This window comes from Triturus cristatus, chromosome 4_2 (genome assembly GCF_964204655.1).
Source record: "Triturus cristatus chromosome 4_2, aTriCri1.1, whole genome shotgun sequence".
Taxonomy (NCBI): Eukaryota; Metazoa; Chordata; class Amphibia; order Caudata; family Salamandridae; genus Triturus; species Triturus cristatus.
Genome location: NC_140586.1, coordinates 834,342,622 through 834,356,283, shown reverse-complemented (window position 1 = coordinate 834,356,283; position 13,662 = coordinate 834,342,622). Strand labels below are relative to the sequence as shown.

Sequence of the window (13,662 nt, the reverse complement as noted above, 5' to 3'; positions counted from 1 at the left end):
CAATGTAGAGCCTGTTGACCCAATGCTGTGCTCCCCTCGCCCTGCCGGAGGATGCAACAGGTGCCGCGGATCCCATGGGCATGTGTGCTGTGGTTGCGGCAGCAGTTGTTGGAACACCCTCGCCTGTTCCGACAGCTGTGGGTCCACGTTGACATCAGATGGAGCACTAATGCTCTTTGATCACATTTTTCTTCAAGGACACATCTCAGTGACCCACACTCAAAGCGGCCCATTGTAACTGAATAGCACTCAGGGCTGGCTTTAGTGCGGGTGGCGCCCGATGCAACAGTGTTTGTTGGGGCCCCCCAATGAACTCTTTCGCTATGGATTCCTTCACTACCACTCTTTACCAGTGCTCAAGTCTCCAAAGCCCCTCTCTCTCACATACCTTTCTTTCATAGCGCCACTCATGCCCGTGTAGGGGGGTCAGAGCACTTTACATCACACACATTACACAGAGACAATGAATCATACGTGTGTAAATCTGAGTATAGGAAATGTTACATAACACAGAGAACTACAAGGTGTAGGAGACACATGTCGTCCATACTGGTAGGCAGTATAGTTTAAAAGTGCTTTGTATGGAGAAGCACAAGCCCTGAATTTAAAATGTTACATCATTGTCTTTACTAATAAGAATTGATTTCTACCCAAATGAACCCTTTTTGCGACATTAGGAGAACGAATGACTGGGTAAGAAAACATAACGTTGTAACCTATACCTTGCAGTCTGCATGCAGCTCTTTGATGACAGTTAATAGGTCACAAATCTATATTAGGTTTTTACCTGATAAACTGCGAGTAACAAAAGAATTTCTGTGACAAAAGCAGTAACCCACTGACCTATTTACATTGTAGACACTTCTGTGATCTGCATGGGACACATTCTTTACAGCAGGCATATTAACCCTCTGCGCTACCTTATGATGAATCAAAAATGACACTCGACAAAACTCCAATCTCTCTCCAACAGACCCATTAATCAATCACCCTAGTTATCTTGACATTTTTACTGTGCCTGAAAATGTTTGCTGGCAAACAAGCTGCAGCAGGTGCTTCTACATTCACAATACATGGCGCCCACCACAGCCAGCACCCGGTGCCGTGGCACCGGTCACACCGCTCTAGAGCCAGCCCTGATAGCACTTGGGAGAAACCACAAGATGACATGCAATACTTTATAAAAACGATGAATAAAAATATAGAATTCTGTTGAGGAAATCATTTAGTTGAGCAGCATGTCATCTTCCGTCAGAATGAGACTCGCTCTTACGAGCAATGGGTCATCTTTTTTTGTAGGTAGATAGATATCTTATGGTAGAAATGATTTACAATAGGTGACTGGAGCAAAAAGCACCAGGCTTATCACCACAAATTGGTGACATAGGGGCATATTATCAAGGATGGCGTTAAAAATTATCGCCAATAGAAGTCCATGTTCTGGTGTGAACATGGGCTTCTATTGGAATTTTCCAGGGCATATTATCAAGCCCATTATCGCCGTTTTAGCTGCAATTTTCTGCCGCTAAACCCGCGATAATTTTAACGCCATCCTTGATAATATGCCCCATAGTTATGGGCCAAACAGATAAGAAAAACAGGTGCACGGGTAAGGGGGATCAGCCCCCAAACGCCCCTTGTCGGGTAATACCCTTTTCTAAACAGGAAATGTGTTACCCAGCACTGCAAAGAAAACAATCACAAATCACAGTGTTGAGAATTCAACTGGTATCATTTAGTGGTTCATGTTTTGATGAAACAAAACACACGAGTCCCAGAAATGGTTATCGTTTACTTCTTTAGTGTTCATCTTCTTTTTAAAATTACTTCATTGATTGCAGCCATAGCCAATGCGTTTAGTCCCCTCTTGGGACTTCTTCAGGGCTGAGTTGATTCCATATATCGATTATCAGGTCGAGCCTGGGCAGTGCATGCACTGCTCTGTGAGGCATGCTGTATTGAGGTATGACATACAAGCTCCACCCATCTTTTCAATTGGTTCCTGTTACTGTCCTTGCGAAATCGTTACTTTTCATTTGTGAATAGGCTTAGTAGTCCCTCCTTGGTACAGCTTTGTCTGCATTTGTTAACCTCCCATAACGACTGGACTTTTTACTTGTGTTGTTACACGGTCTGCTTTATAAGTCGGTGAGCACTATTTTCATTAGTGAATAATGCGGGACAATGGTGGCTGCTTCTTGTATTTGCAGCGAGCCCACACAGTACTCGTGGGACAACGGCGGCTGCTTCTTGTCTATGCAGTGCATTATGTGTGCTTTAACTTTAATAGTGGCTGCCCCCACACACCACTTGCGGGACAATGGCGGTTGCTTCTTGTTTTTCAAACTTTCAAGCTGAGCGCGGCACCCGCTTCCGGTACATCACACTTTTTGGGGCAGATTTATGATGTTTTGCCGTAGGGAAGCGCAGCAGGCCTTCCTGCTGCGCTTCCCTACGGCAAAAGAAAAGGGCAGGGATGCGCCGTATCTATAAAATGCGGCGCATTCCTGTCCTTTTCCCCTGCGCCGGCGCACAATGGGCTGCCTGCGCCAACGCAGGCACCTCTGCACCATGGTGCAAGGGTGTCTGCGTTGTGGGGATGAATATTTTTGTATAGGAAGGGAAACCTTTCTGTACAAAAATAATCACAAGAGGTGCTGCATAGAAAAAGGAAAATAAAGATATTTCTCCCCGTTGCGCCTCCCTTACGCCTCCCCTGGGGAGGCGTAAGCTTTTGGCGCTGCCTCAGATTTACGATGTCAAAAGGCCATGGATGTTGCTGGGAACGCCCCCAGCAACACCCATTGCACGCCCCTTTAACGCAGAACAGTGCGTTAAAGGGACTGATATTTATGAGGCAGCATTAAGCCACAAAAAGTGGCTCAGTGCTGCCTGATAAATATCACGCAGGCTTCTGCGCCACGGAACGTCACAAAAAGTGACGTTCCGATGGCGCAACGGGCCTCATAAATCTGCCCCTTTATTTTTTAACTTTTTTGCTGAGCTTGGCGCCCACTTCGGGGACACTGCGCTTTCTGTTTCAGCTTTTTGAATTTTTTTTTTACTTTAATGCTGAGCGCGGCGCCCACTTCTGGGACACCACGCTCTCTGATTTAGCTTTTTTTAAAAAAAAACTTTAATGCTGAGGGAGGTGCTCACTTTAGGGACACCGCGCTCTCTGTTTGAGCTTTACCCAACGGCACGTTAGGGAAAGCTGAACTAGAGAGTGCGGTGTCCCTGAAGTGGGCACCACGCTTAGCATTAAAGTAAAAAAAAATTAAAAAGACCACAGAAAGGAAAAAAAACGCATTCGCAATCCAATTGGCCTCGCATTTTCGAAACATTGACCTATTGGTATTGTAAATGACAATGACTTTTTATTTTTGCAGGTTTTTTAAACACATAAATAAAAGGCATTGTCATTTACAATGCCAATAGCTCAAAATCTTGTAATTGCGAGACCTATTGTATTGCAAATGCTTGTCTTATTCTGTCATCCAGTGGTTCAACCATTAAACTGAGGGGCATATTATCAAGGACAGCGTTCAAAATTATCGACGGTTTAGCGGCAGAAAACTGCCGCTAAAGCGGCGATAATGGGCTTGATAATATGCCCTTGAGAATTCCAATAGAAACCCATGTTCTGGTGTGAACATGGGCTTCTATTGGAATTCTGAAGGGCATATTATCAAGCCCATTATCGCCGCCTTAGCGGCAGTTTTCTGCCGCTAAACCGGCGATAATTTTTAACGCCGTCCTTGATAATATGCCCCTGAATTCTTTAATGAGTCAAACTGAGAAACTCAATGCCAGTCAGGATATATAGTGGTGTCCAGGGAACTGGATGTCTCTCCTTTGAAGTTGACATACTGTCACCACCAACCATCGAATAACGATGGGGCATATTAGCAACAACTTGCGCTAATTATCGCAAACCGCGCTTAGCGCGATTTTTTTTATCGCCTCCTATCGCTGGATTCTATCGCGGAGATAATGCAGTATTACCAACGTTTATCTCCACGGTGATAAAAATCCAGCAATAGCGGCGAATCCCATCTTCAACGTTAGATTTCCAGCGATAAAAATCCTATCGCTAAGGTAAATCTCACTATTAGGCAGGTGGGGACTTAGCCATAGAATCCACCTCCCATTGACTATTATGGCTAAGTCAGGTTTTTACCAAGTGTAAAATCCTGGCCCTAATCGCGGTTAGCGTGCGTTTTTTTTATCACGCGGCGGGTATTGCTAATAGGCGATAGCTGTGTTAGCGACTGCTTTCAGTCGCTACCAGTTTGGGTACGCCCACTTTGCATGTCATTAGCAATAAATATCGCTGACATGCAAAGCGGGCCCCAAACCAGTCACTATTGCCTGGAAGCTGACGCTAACTGCTGTTAGCGACAGCTTGGTAATTGGGCGATACAAAAATCGCCTCTTTATCGGTAAAAAGTGCCGATAGAGCAGTGATCTGGACCTTGCTAATATGCCCCAAAGAGTTAAGCAAATTGATCTATTCAATGTCCTGATGAAAGCTGTGGTCTACCTGCACATGGTAACAAGGTGAGAGCAGAGCGGCGGAGCCAATCGCCTAGAGTTTGAGTTATTTAAATGCTAGTGACCCGAGGTAGCGTGCTTCTCCCTACATCCTTAGTTTATCCTCCCTTAGTGTACTACGCACGCTACCACTGGAGCAAAAGATGCTGTCGGCTTCCTTGGAATCAATCCGTTCGCTGTGACACTGTCATAAAAAACATTTTGTGATGTGTGTGCTTGATTAAGAGAGAGTCACGTGAGTGGCCAGCAACCCACATCAGCCTCTAAAAGTATAGTTTTGCAAACTTTTCATGGAATTTCACCCGAAAATTGGCTGGGTACTGAAGTAAAAGGTGCCCCCATTAGTGAATTGCAAAGCTAAATGGGCAGGAGGAAAAAATAGAGGGAGTGTATGTTTCATGTTGTGATATATTGGAGAAGGATATGTTTCATGTTGTGATTTATTGGAGAGGGATATGTTTCATGTTGTGATTTATTGGAAAGGGATATGTTTCATTTTGTGATATATTGGAGAGGGGTATGTTTCATGTTGTGATATATTGGAAAGGGATACGTTTCATGTTGTGATATATTGGAGAAGGGTATGTTTCATGTTGTGATATATTGGAGAGGGGTATGTTTCATGTTGTGATATATTGGAAAGGGATACGTTTCATGTTGTGATATATTGGAGAAGGGTATGTTTCATGTTGTGATATATTGGAGAGGGGTATGTTTCATGTTGTGATTTATTGGAAAGGGATATGTTTCATGTTGTGATATATTGGAGAAGGGTATGTTTCATGTTGTGATATATTGGAGAAGGGTATGTTTCATTTTGTGATATATTGGAGAGGGGTATGTTTCATGTTGTGATATATTGGAAAGGGATACGTTTCATGTTGTGATATATTGGAGAAGGGTATGTTTCATGTTGTGATATATTGGAGAGGGGTATGTTTCATGTTGTGATTTATTGGAAAGGGATATGTTTCATGTTGTGATATATTGGAGAAGGGTATGTTTCATGTTGTGATATATTGGAGAGGGGTATGTTTCAGGTTGTGATTTTTTGGAGAAGGGTATGTTTCATGTTGTGATATATTGGAAAGGGATATTTATCATGTTGTGATTTATTGGAGAGGGATATGTTTCATGTTGTGATTTATTGGAAAGGGATATGTTTCATGTTGTGATATATTGGAGAGGGGTATGTTTCATGTTGTGATATATTAGAGAAGGGTATGTTTCATGTTGTGATATATTGGAAAGGGATATGTTTCATGTTGTGATTTATTGGAGTGGGATATGTTTCATGTTGTGATTTATTGGAAAGGGATATGTTTCATCTTGTGATATATTGGAGAGGAGTATGTTTCACGTTGTGATATATTGGAAAGGGGGTGTATGTTTGATGTTTGATGCTCTGACATACGGGAAAGGGGATGTATATGTTTGATGCTGTCATATTGGATAGGTGGCTAGGGCTCACTTACCGCACGGGCACCGGCAAAGGGTGGCTGTGGAGTCGCCCCTGCCACGACAGTGCACAGACGGTTGGTGTTTTTGTTTCCCAGTGTTGTGTGCGTCTCCTGGAAGCAAGGTTATGTCTACAGTAAACACACGTCTGGTTCTGCCCATGCCCTCCAGGTGTGCAGGTGAGTACAGTTCACCGGTTACCTCCCCCCGCCTGCTTCTGTTCAGCCCGTGTTGTTTTCCAGTCCTCGGGTACCTTCAGTCATTGTGAGATACATCAGGCAGATGTTTGCAGACTGTGCCCGGTTCTGGGCCCCTGCGCCTCTCATGTCTTGCATGGCATATAATCCTAGTGGGGCACAGGTGTGTCACTCCTCAAAGCAGAGGTGGGTCAGTGTTGGTGCACTGCTCCGGTGGGGTGGGGTGGGCCTCTCAAAGATACAGTGAGCCAAGCCCTGCCAGCTAATCTTTCTGACTCTGGGATTCACAAAGGCCTGGACTCCTGCAACAGCCATAGCTTTGTAGAGTACGCCTCTTGCTACAATCTGCTCACGTAAACCTACCCAAGAAAGTCATGTGGGTATGTGCGTGGGTACATTTACCTTTGGTTTTCTTCACAGGGAGTATAGAAACTCTTTCTCCTACACTCCATTGAAATATGGGGGTTTTCACGCATGCCAAATATTTCACTACATTTTCGAAAGCAATGAGAGACAAAAAACAGCACGGAACAAGGTAAAATAACAAGTGTCTGTGTGTGGAATTGAAAGGGTAAAAATACTAACAGAACATGTTGTAATAATTCCTTGCAATAAAAAAATATGAGGTGTTTCTTTTCTCTTTACCACTGAAAAAGGACCTACCCCTGCCTTTAAGGCAGCCTCGCGTGCATTTGCCAAGAGGGGACCTACCTGCAAAATGTATGGGGGTTCCATTAAAGTATCTGTTAGTGGGTGTTCACTGCATTGTGCACCTCCCCAATTGTAATCCCTCTTACAGCCCCAAACCCTAAACCTACTTTGGCTGGTGGTGTTCTGGACCAGCTGAGTGCTAGCTTCAATGTAAGTTGTACATGTGGTGCTGTTGTGGGTGTTAATAGTGGTGGGTCCTGGGCATGTCCGCAGCGACCTCTGCAAGGGATATGTGCTATCCCATGGACTACTGTAGTGTCCTGTCTCAGTGTTGCTCTGGACCAGCTGAGCACTAGTCAGAATGTAAGCTCTGCAAGGGTATCGCGCTATCCCGTGGACTACTGTGGTGTCCTGTTGCTGTGTTGTTCTGGATTAGTTGAGTTGAGTGCTGCGTTGTGCATTTGATAGTGTTGCAGGTGTCAATGCTGGTTGGCCCTGGGCATGTCTGCAGCCACCGGTGCAAGGGTAACGCGCTATCCCTTGCACTACTGTGGTGTCCTGTTGCTGTGTTGTTCTGGATTAGTTGAGTTGAGTGTGCGTTGTGCATGTGATAGTGTTGCAGGTGTCAATGCTGGTTGGTCCTGGGCATGTCTGCAGCCACTGGTGCAAGGGTAATGTGCTATCCCTTGGACTACTGTAGTGTCCTGTCTCAGCGTTGTTCTGGATTAGTTGAGTGGTAGTTGGAATGTGCGTTGTGCATGTGGTGTTGTTACAGGTGTGAATGCTGGTGGGTTCTGTGAATGAGTTGGTGTGAGTGTCTCTCTTCTCAGTTAACTGTATGGCTAGGGTGCAGTATTTGGATTCTTGTAGTGTCCTGTCTCAGTGTTGTTCTGGATTAGTTGAGTGGTAGTTGGAATGTGCGCTGTGCATGTGGTGGTGTTGCAGGTGTGAATGCTGGTGGGTCCTGTGAATGAGTTGGTGTGAGTGTCTCTCTTCTCAGTTAACTGTATGGCTAGGGTGCAGTATTTGGATTCTTGTAGTGTCCTGTCTCATCGTTGTTCTGGATTAGTTGAGTGGTAGCTGGAATGTGCGCTGTGCATGTGGTGGTGTTGCAGGTGTGAATGCTGGTGGGTCCTGTGAATGAGTTGGTGTGAGTGTCTCTCTTCTCAGTTAACTGTATGGCTAGGGTGCAGTATTTGGATTCTTGTAGTGTCCTGTCTCATCGTTGTTCTGGATTAGTTGAGTGGTATCTGGAATGTGCGCTGTGTATGTGGTGGTGTTGCAGGTGTCAATGCTGGTGGGTCCTGTGAATGAGTTGGTGTGAGTGTCTCTCTTCTCAGTTAACTGTATGGCTAGGGTGCAGTATTTGGATTCTTGTAGTGTCCTGTCTCAGCGTTGTTCTGGATTAGTTGAGTGGTAGTTGGAATGTGCGTTGTGCATGTGGCGGTGTTGCAGGTGTGAATGCTGGTGGGTCCTGTGAATGAGTTGGTGTGAGTGTCTCTCTTCTCAGTTAACTGTATGGCTAGGGTGCAGTATTTGGATTCTTGTGGTGTCCTGTCCCTGGTGTTGTTCTGCTAGTGATGGGGTGCTGATAAAATCAGGTCGTGTTGATGGGTTGATGGCCATGTCTCTGTTCGAGGTTTGATATGCGAGTGTTGCGCAGCAGTCTTGGGTTGACCTCCTAAGGTGTGTCTGGTCTTGTTTTGCTCTAGTTCAGTCTTCATGTTTGCACCTCTTGTCACAAAGTACGGGTTTAGTGAGGATCAGGAAGGCCAACTGAAGGTTGCGTTGAAGAAAGTATCCTAAGATTGGTGAGGCGACAGGTTGTAGAGTTACCTGTTCCCACTCACCAGTACCAGTGTTATCAAAGCATTGTAGTCAATAATTACCAACTCCTAGTAATGTAACTATTTTCAGCATACAAAAGTACATAAAAGTCTAAAACATGAACAGTGGTGTGTGTTTACTTTGCGAAAAGCATGATAGATGGAAAAACAGACTGACAAGAACAATTAGATTAAATACATGCAGATTATAATATAGACACAGCTCAGGACAGAGAGAAGGTCAGCCCTGTCCTTAGGAGATGAAAATGTAGGCTCAGAAAAACATAATTTTAATACTACACATGTTTGGCTGTTCTACAAACCAAGGGGCATATCAGCAACAGACGGCGATAAATATCACAAAGCGCACTTAGCGCTTTTATATTTATCGCCGTCTATCGCTGGAATTTATCGACCGGTTAGCGCGTTATCAACAACGCGTTACTCCAGGGCGATAATATTCCAGCAATATCCAGGGAAATGGGCCAACATCAACATAATCCACCTCCCATGTTAGGTATGCCTTAGTCAGGAATTTAACAGATGTTAAATTCCTGCATTAAGGCATAATTAACGCGATGATTATTATCCCTAAGGCTCTTTGCTAATATGGCGAAGCTGCCTTAGCGATAATTTCCCATGTAGTTTTCCCAGCCACGCCTACTTTGCATCTCATTAGCGATGTTTATCGCTGAGATGCCAGGCGTTGGGAATTCGGCAGCTAACATGCGCTAATGCATGTTAGCGCTGCCTTGTTTATAGGGCGATAGGAATATCGCCACTTTAGCGGCAAAATGTGCCGCTTAGTGCCCTTGATGATATGTCCCCAAGTTGTTTCTAGGTGCCTATGGCAGAAGTTATTTTACTTGCACTTGGCATACGGTTACCCCATTCCACTGCCAAGTAGGCCGGGAAGCTATCAGAAATCCATATGAGGGCTGTTCCCAGGAAATCAGCTCTGACTGCCCCTTCAAAATGCTCTCATATGGGGGCATAGACATCAAACATTCATGGAACGCAGCAAGCCACCTTGATGCGCTGCAAGAAAGGGATATGGCAGGAACATCATACGGTGCACTCCTGTCCTGCACTTTTGGCCGTCTAGCTCCGGTGCAGGCACCCTTGCACCTTGGGTGCCTGCATTGTAAGCAGCATTGGTTTTGTACAGGAAGGGCCACATTAGTGCACAAAATCAACCCTGAGAGGCATTTTTCTCTTTCTAGCAGTACACATATAACGAGGAAACCATTAGGAGAAATAAAGATAATTCTCCTTGTTACGCCTCCCCTGGGGAGGCATAGCATTTTGACTCATTCCCAGGTCTACCACTAATGGTAAATGTGGCCCAAACCCATGGGTGGATACGTGGGAACACCCAAGCTCCACCCATGGAAAGCATCCCTGGGGCGGAGTAACGCAAGGCAGCGCTTTGCGCAGCGTTGCGTTACTCTAGATTTATCAAGCCACGCAAGGTGGCCTTGATAAACCTGACTTTGTTTTCCTTTGCATTATGTTGTGTGGCACAAGGGCGACGCAACACAATGATAAATATGTCACTTTGTGTTTCAGAGTTGTGGTTAAGCGAATGGCAAGCTGTGGGTCAGAGAGGTTGACCGTAACAGACCATGCTTCATCAATGTCAAAAGAGGAATGGAAGGGTTGGTGTGGATGGGTGTGCGGAGAGGAATCCCATAGATTTACACAGTCTGGTTGTCATTGGATGTTTTCCCACCCCTAATTATCATCCCCATTTAATGAAAATCATGTTATGTTTCTCAGATATAAGCCCGAGTCGTCTCTGCATGAATTTTGACCTGTGACCTTCAAGTTTCACACAGATCTCAGCAGTGAATGCTTTAAGGACTTGATAGGATGTTAAACCCACACTCTGTTATCTTCTTTCAGGTAATTTCATCTAGCAGACGTGGCCATGGAAGGGAAGTCTCTCCCTCTGTCTCAAGAGGCCCTGGCCCAGTTCAACCAGGTGGTGGCAGCAGAGAGCCCTGGAGCCCGCCCCAGAGCCGCCTCCCTCTCCACGCGTCGCAGCTCCCAGTCATTGGACATGCCTCCGCGGCCGCTCATGCGCATGAAGAGCATGGATGGAAGGCCACTAGTCCTGTCGAGGAGAAGCTCTGTCATGAGCAATTTTAACATGCCTTTCTCACGCAAGAACTCACTCTCGATGCCTATGGGCAAGCGACTGTCCCTTGGCCCGTGGATGCACTATGGCCGAGTCAGCTTCAGCGGCCTGCCACTCAACCAGCCCATTCGCGAGATCCAGTTTGAGAACACCTACAAGATGCAGCCTGACGAGGGCTGCCGGTTTAACACCTCCCAAGTGCAACGGGTGCTCGAGTCCACGCTTGCCAGCCACCTCGGCGACACAAAGTATAACCCAGCCACAACTGGCCAGCTGTCCCAGAGTCTCTCAGACCTCATCCGCAGCAAACTGAAGGAGCACTGCCCCCCACGCTACAAGCTGGTCTGCAACGTCGTGGTGGGCCAGATGGGTGGCCAGGGTGTGCGTGTGGCCAGCCGCTCCCTCTGGGACTCTGAGAATGACAACTTTGCTTCTGCCTCTTTCACAAACCCGTCTCTGTTCGCCATTGCTACTGTGCATGGACTTTACTTTGATTAAGGAATCCATGCCATTGCTACTGTGCATGGACTTTACTTTGATTAAGGCATCCATGCCATTGCTACTGTGCATGGACTTTACTTTGATTAAGGCATCCATGCCATTGCTACTGTGCATGGACTTTACTTTGATTAAGGCATCCTTAACCTTTCGCCAGCTCACTACGCCACTTCAACGCTTACTCAACATGGCTGCCTCAGGAATGCCATGGGAAAACTACTTGCATATGGAAGGAAAGTCTTTTCTTTGTGTTTAATTTTAATAAACATGTTTTGTAAAATTATCTGTGTAATATCAACAAGTAGCTGCACTTCTAAGCAATGATTAAGAAAAACAAAAAGCAAATTAGATGGGTCCTGTGCTTTTGGTAGGAGTCGGCTGCTGATGCTGTAGAAGGCTGTGGTTTCTGAATACCAAGGGCACCTACTCTTGACGACTCCTCATGCCTCGTTCTTCCACCACCCTACATTTCCTGTCTCTTTGTCCCACTCTTATGGGCTCTTTCTCCAGTCTTGCTTTTTCCTGTTTTCAGTCTTTTCCAATCTTTCTCTTTCTCCTTCTTTCTGACTTTTCTTCATTTCTCTCTCACTCTGGGTCAAAGTCTCATGATGGTAAACCCTGTCCAGTTGCTAAACATGAATGCTGGTCCCCACCACCTGAACAAAGCAAGCACATGACTTTATAAACCACAAAAATGGCTGTAGCCTGTACGGTGTCACAACTGAAATTGTTCTGTGGTTGTTAAATGTAGAATAAATCATACAAACATTATATTATGTACTAAGAGTATATAGGTGACCTTGCATTATGTTACTAGTGTGCCATCTAGTTTTCTGCAGATCTATACAAACCCCTGTAGATTGATCTTTCAGTTTTATTTCAACTGTAGAAGCCCTTGACATAAAAAAGGACCATATTATGTAGTGTTCAGTCAAACATGCTATGGCAGGGACCTGGAGTGTTTCTGTTCACCAGAATGGCTGTGCTGTTACAAAACCTTACAAGTTTCATGAAGGCATATACTGTGTAGAGAACCTAAAGGTGCACAGTACAAGATCTGAAATTTACAAATGAAGTTAGCAGACTGCTCAGGGGCGCACAATCGCAGAAGTTTTTGTTAAAAAAGAACACGCCTACCCCCCTACTAGGAACGTAAAAAGGCCTTTATTGTGCCCTGCTGAGGAATCCTACTGATAATCTGCGCCCAAGACATCAGGCCAGTCTCATGTCCATCTTGCTTGGACTGGATAACATGCCAGGATATTTGCACCCAGAGGTCACAAGGATGAAGCTCACCTATGTCCATGTTTTCATCTAGTTTACCCGCCTAAACCACCTGACGTCATGGCTTTGAGGGGCACCAGGCGGATAGGACCACCTCCCAGGGCTTACCTTCTGAGCACTGTGCTCTCTCTCTTCACAGACTGTCTGGAGCCCTCTTTTCTAACACTTATGGCAAGGAGGAACCTTAAGTGGAATTGTGTTATCCAACTGGAGCAGAGAATCGAAGCCCACAGTCTTCCAGTGTCTGCTCAACTCCGGGACCAAACCCACCAGAGTAGTCTGCTAACTTTCTGCAGAAAGCTTTAAGCGAGTGCTTTCCCCCACAGCAACAAGATCACCAAATTCTGTTCCAACCAATGTCCCACTTGCTCTAAACATTCTCCTATTCAGGGGAAGCCTTATTATTTACCTATTAAGTTCCCACATTTCCTTGAAGTTGTTCCTCCGGTACCAGTGCTACCGCCTCTCATGGCCTGTCTTCAATGATGTCATTCCACCACCCTCCTGATGATGCACATGAAGGAACCCCATAAGTTTAGTCATTCCTTTGAGAAATGGAACCCGACGCCCTGTCTTGAAAGCAGATCAGTGCTCCATTGCCACGTCAGTTAGAAATAAACACAAAAATAGCTTTTGTTGTTCCAAATGTCAAAAACTGGAGAATGAAAAGTAAGTACATTGTTCCGCAGGAAAAACATTTATATACACAGGTGGGCCTAGGCGACAGGTTTCAGAGGACCTGGACGCCATTGCATGTGGCTATCTGATGGGTGTGGCGCAGCGGCCAGAGCGGCTAACTCCAGAGCATGGGCCTCACAGTTGGATCCCCGGCGGCAGCTCAGCTCAGCATCATGTCCCTCTGGATATAGCTCACTTAATCTACCCGAGGGCCCCCAAGCGCCTGGACACCCTTATGGGTGATCAGTTCACACTTTACAAAAAATGTGGGGAAGGATGGAGACAAAGCCGAAAATGGTTGCTAGATTGTGTGGTAGCATTTTCTGCACTGACGTAGAAGGAGAAAAGGATTTGAGATTTTCATTACAAAAATATT

At 45.5% G+C, this 13,662-nt stretch overlaps 1 protein-coding gene across 2 annotated transcripts in view; it reads left to right on the top strand.

Moving 5' to 3' along the window:
• The window catches only part of DYNLT4 (dynein light chain Tctex-type 4), a 28,846-nt gene extending 16,423 nt beyond the window's left edge, over window positions 1-12,423 (top strand). Inside the window, exon 2 of one of the 2 annotated variants that reach the window (XM_085602804.1) lies at window positions 10,592-12,423. In XM_085602804.1, the coding sequence (XP_085458930.1) occupies window positions 10,617-11,324 (708 nt within the window). In that variant the 5' untranslated portion in view covers window positions 10,592-10,616 and the 3' untranslated portion in view covers window positions 11,325-12,423. The remainder of the gene's footprint in view (window positions 1-10,591) is intronic. The other variant, XM_085602803.1, reaches the window with a different exon arrangement.
• The last annotated feature ends 1,239 nt before the right edge of the window (window positions 12,424-13,662 follow it).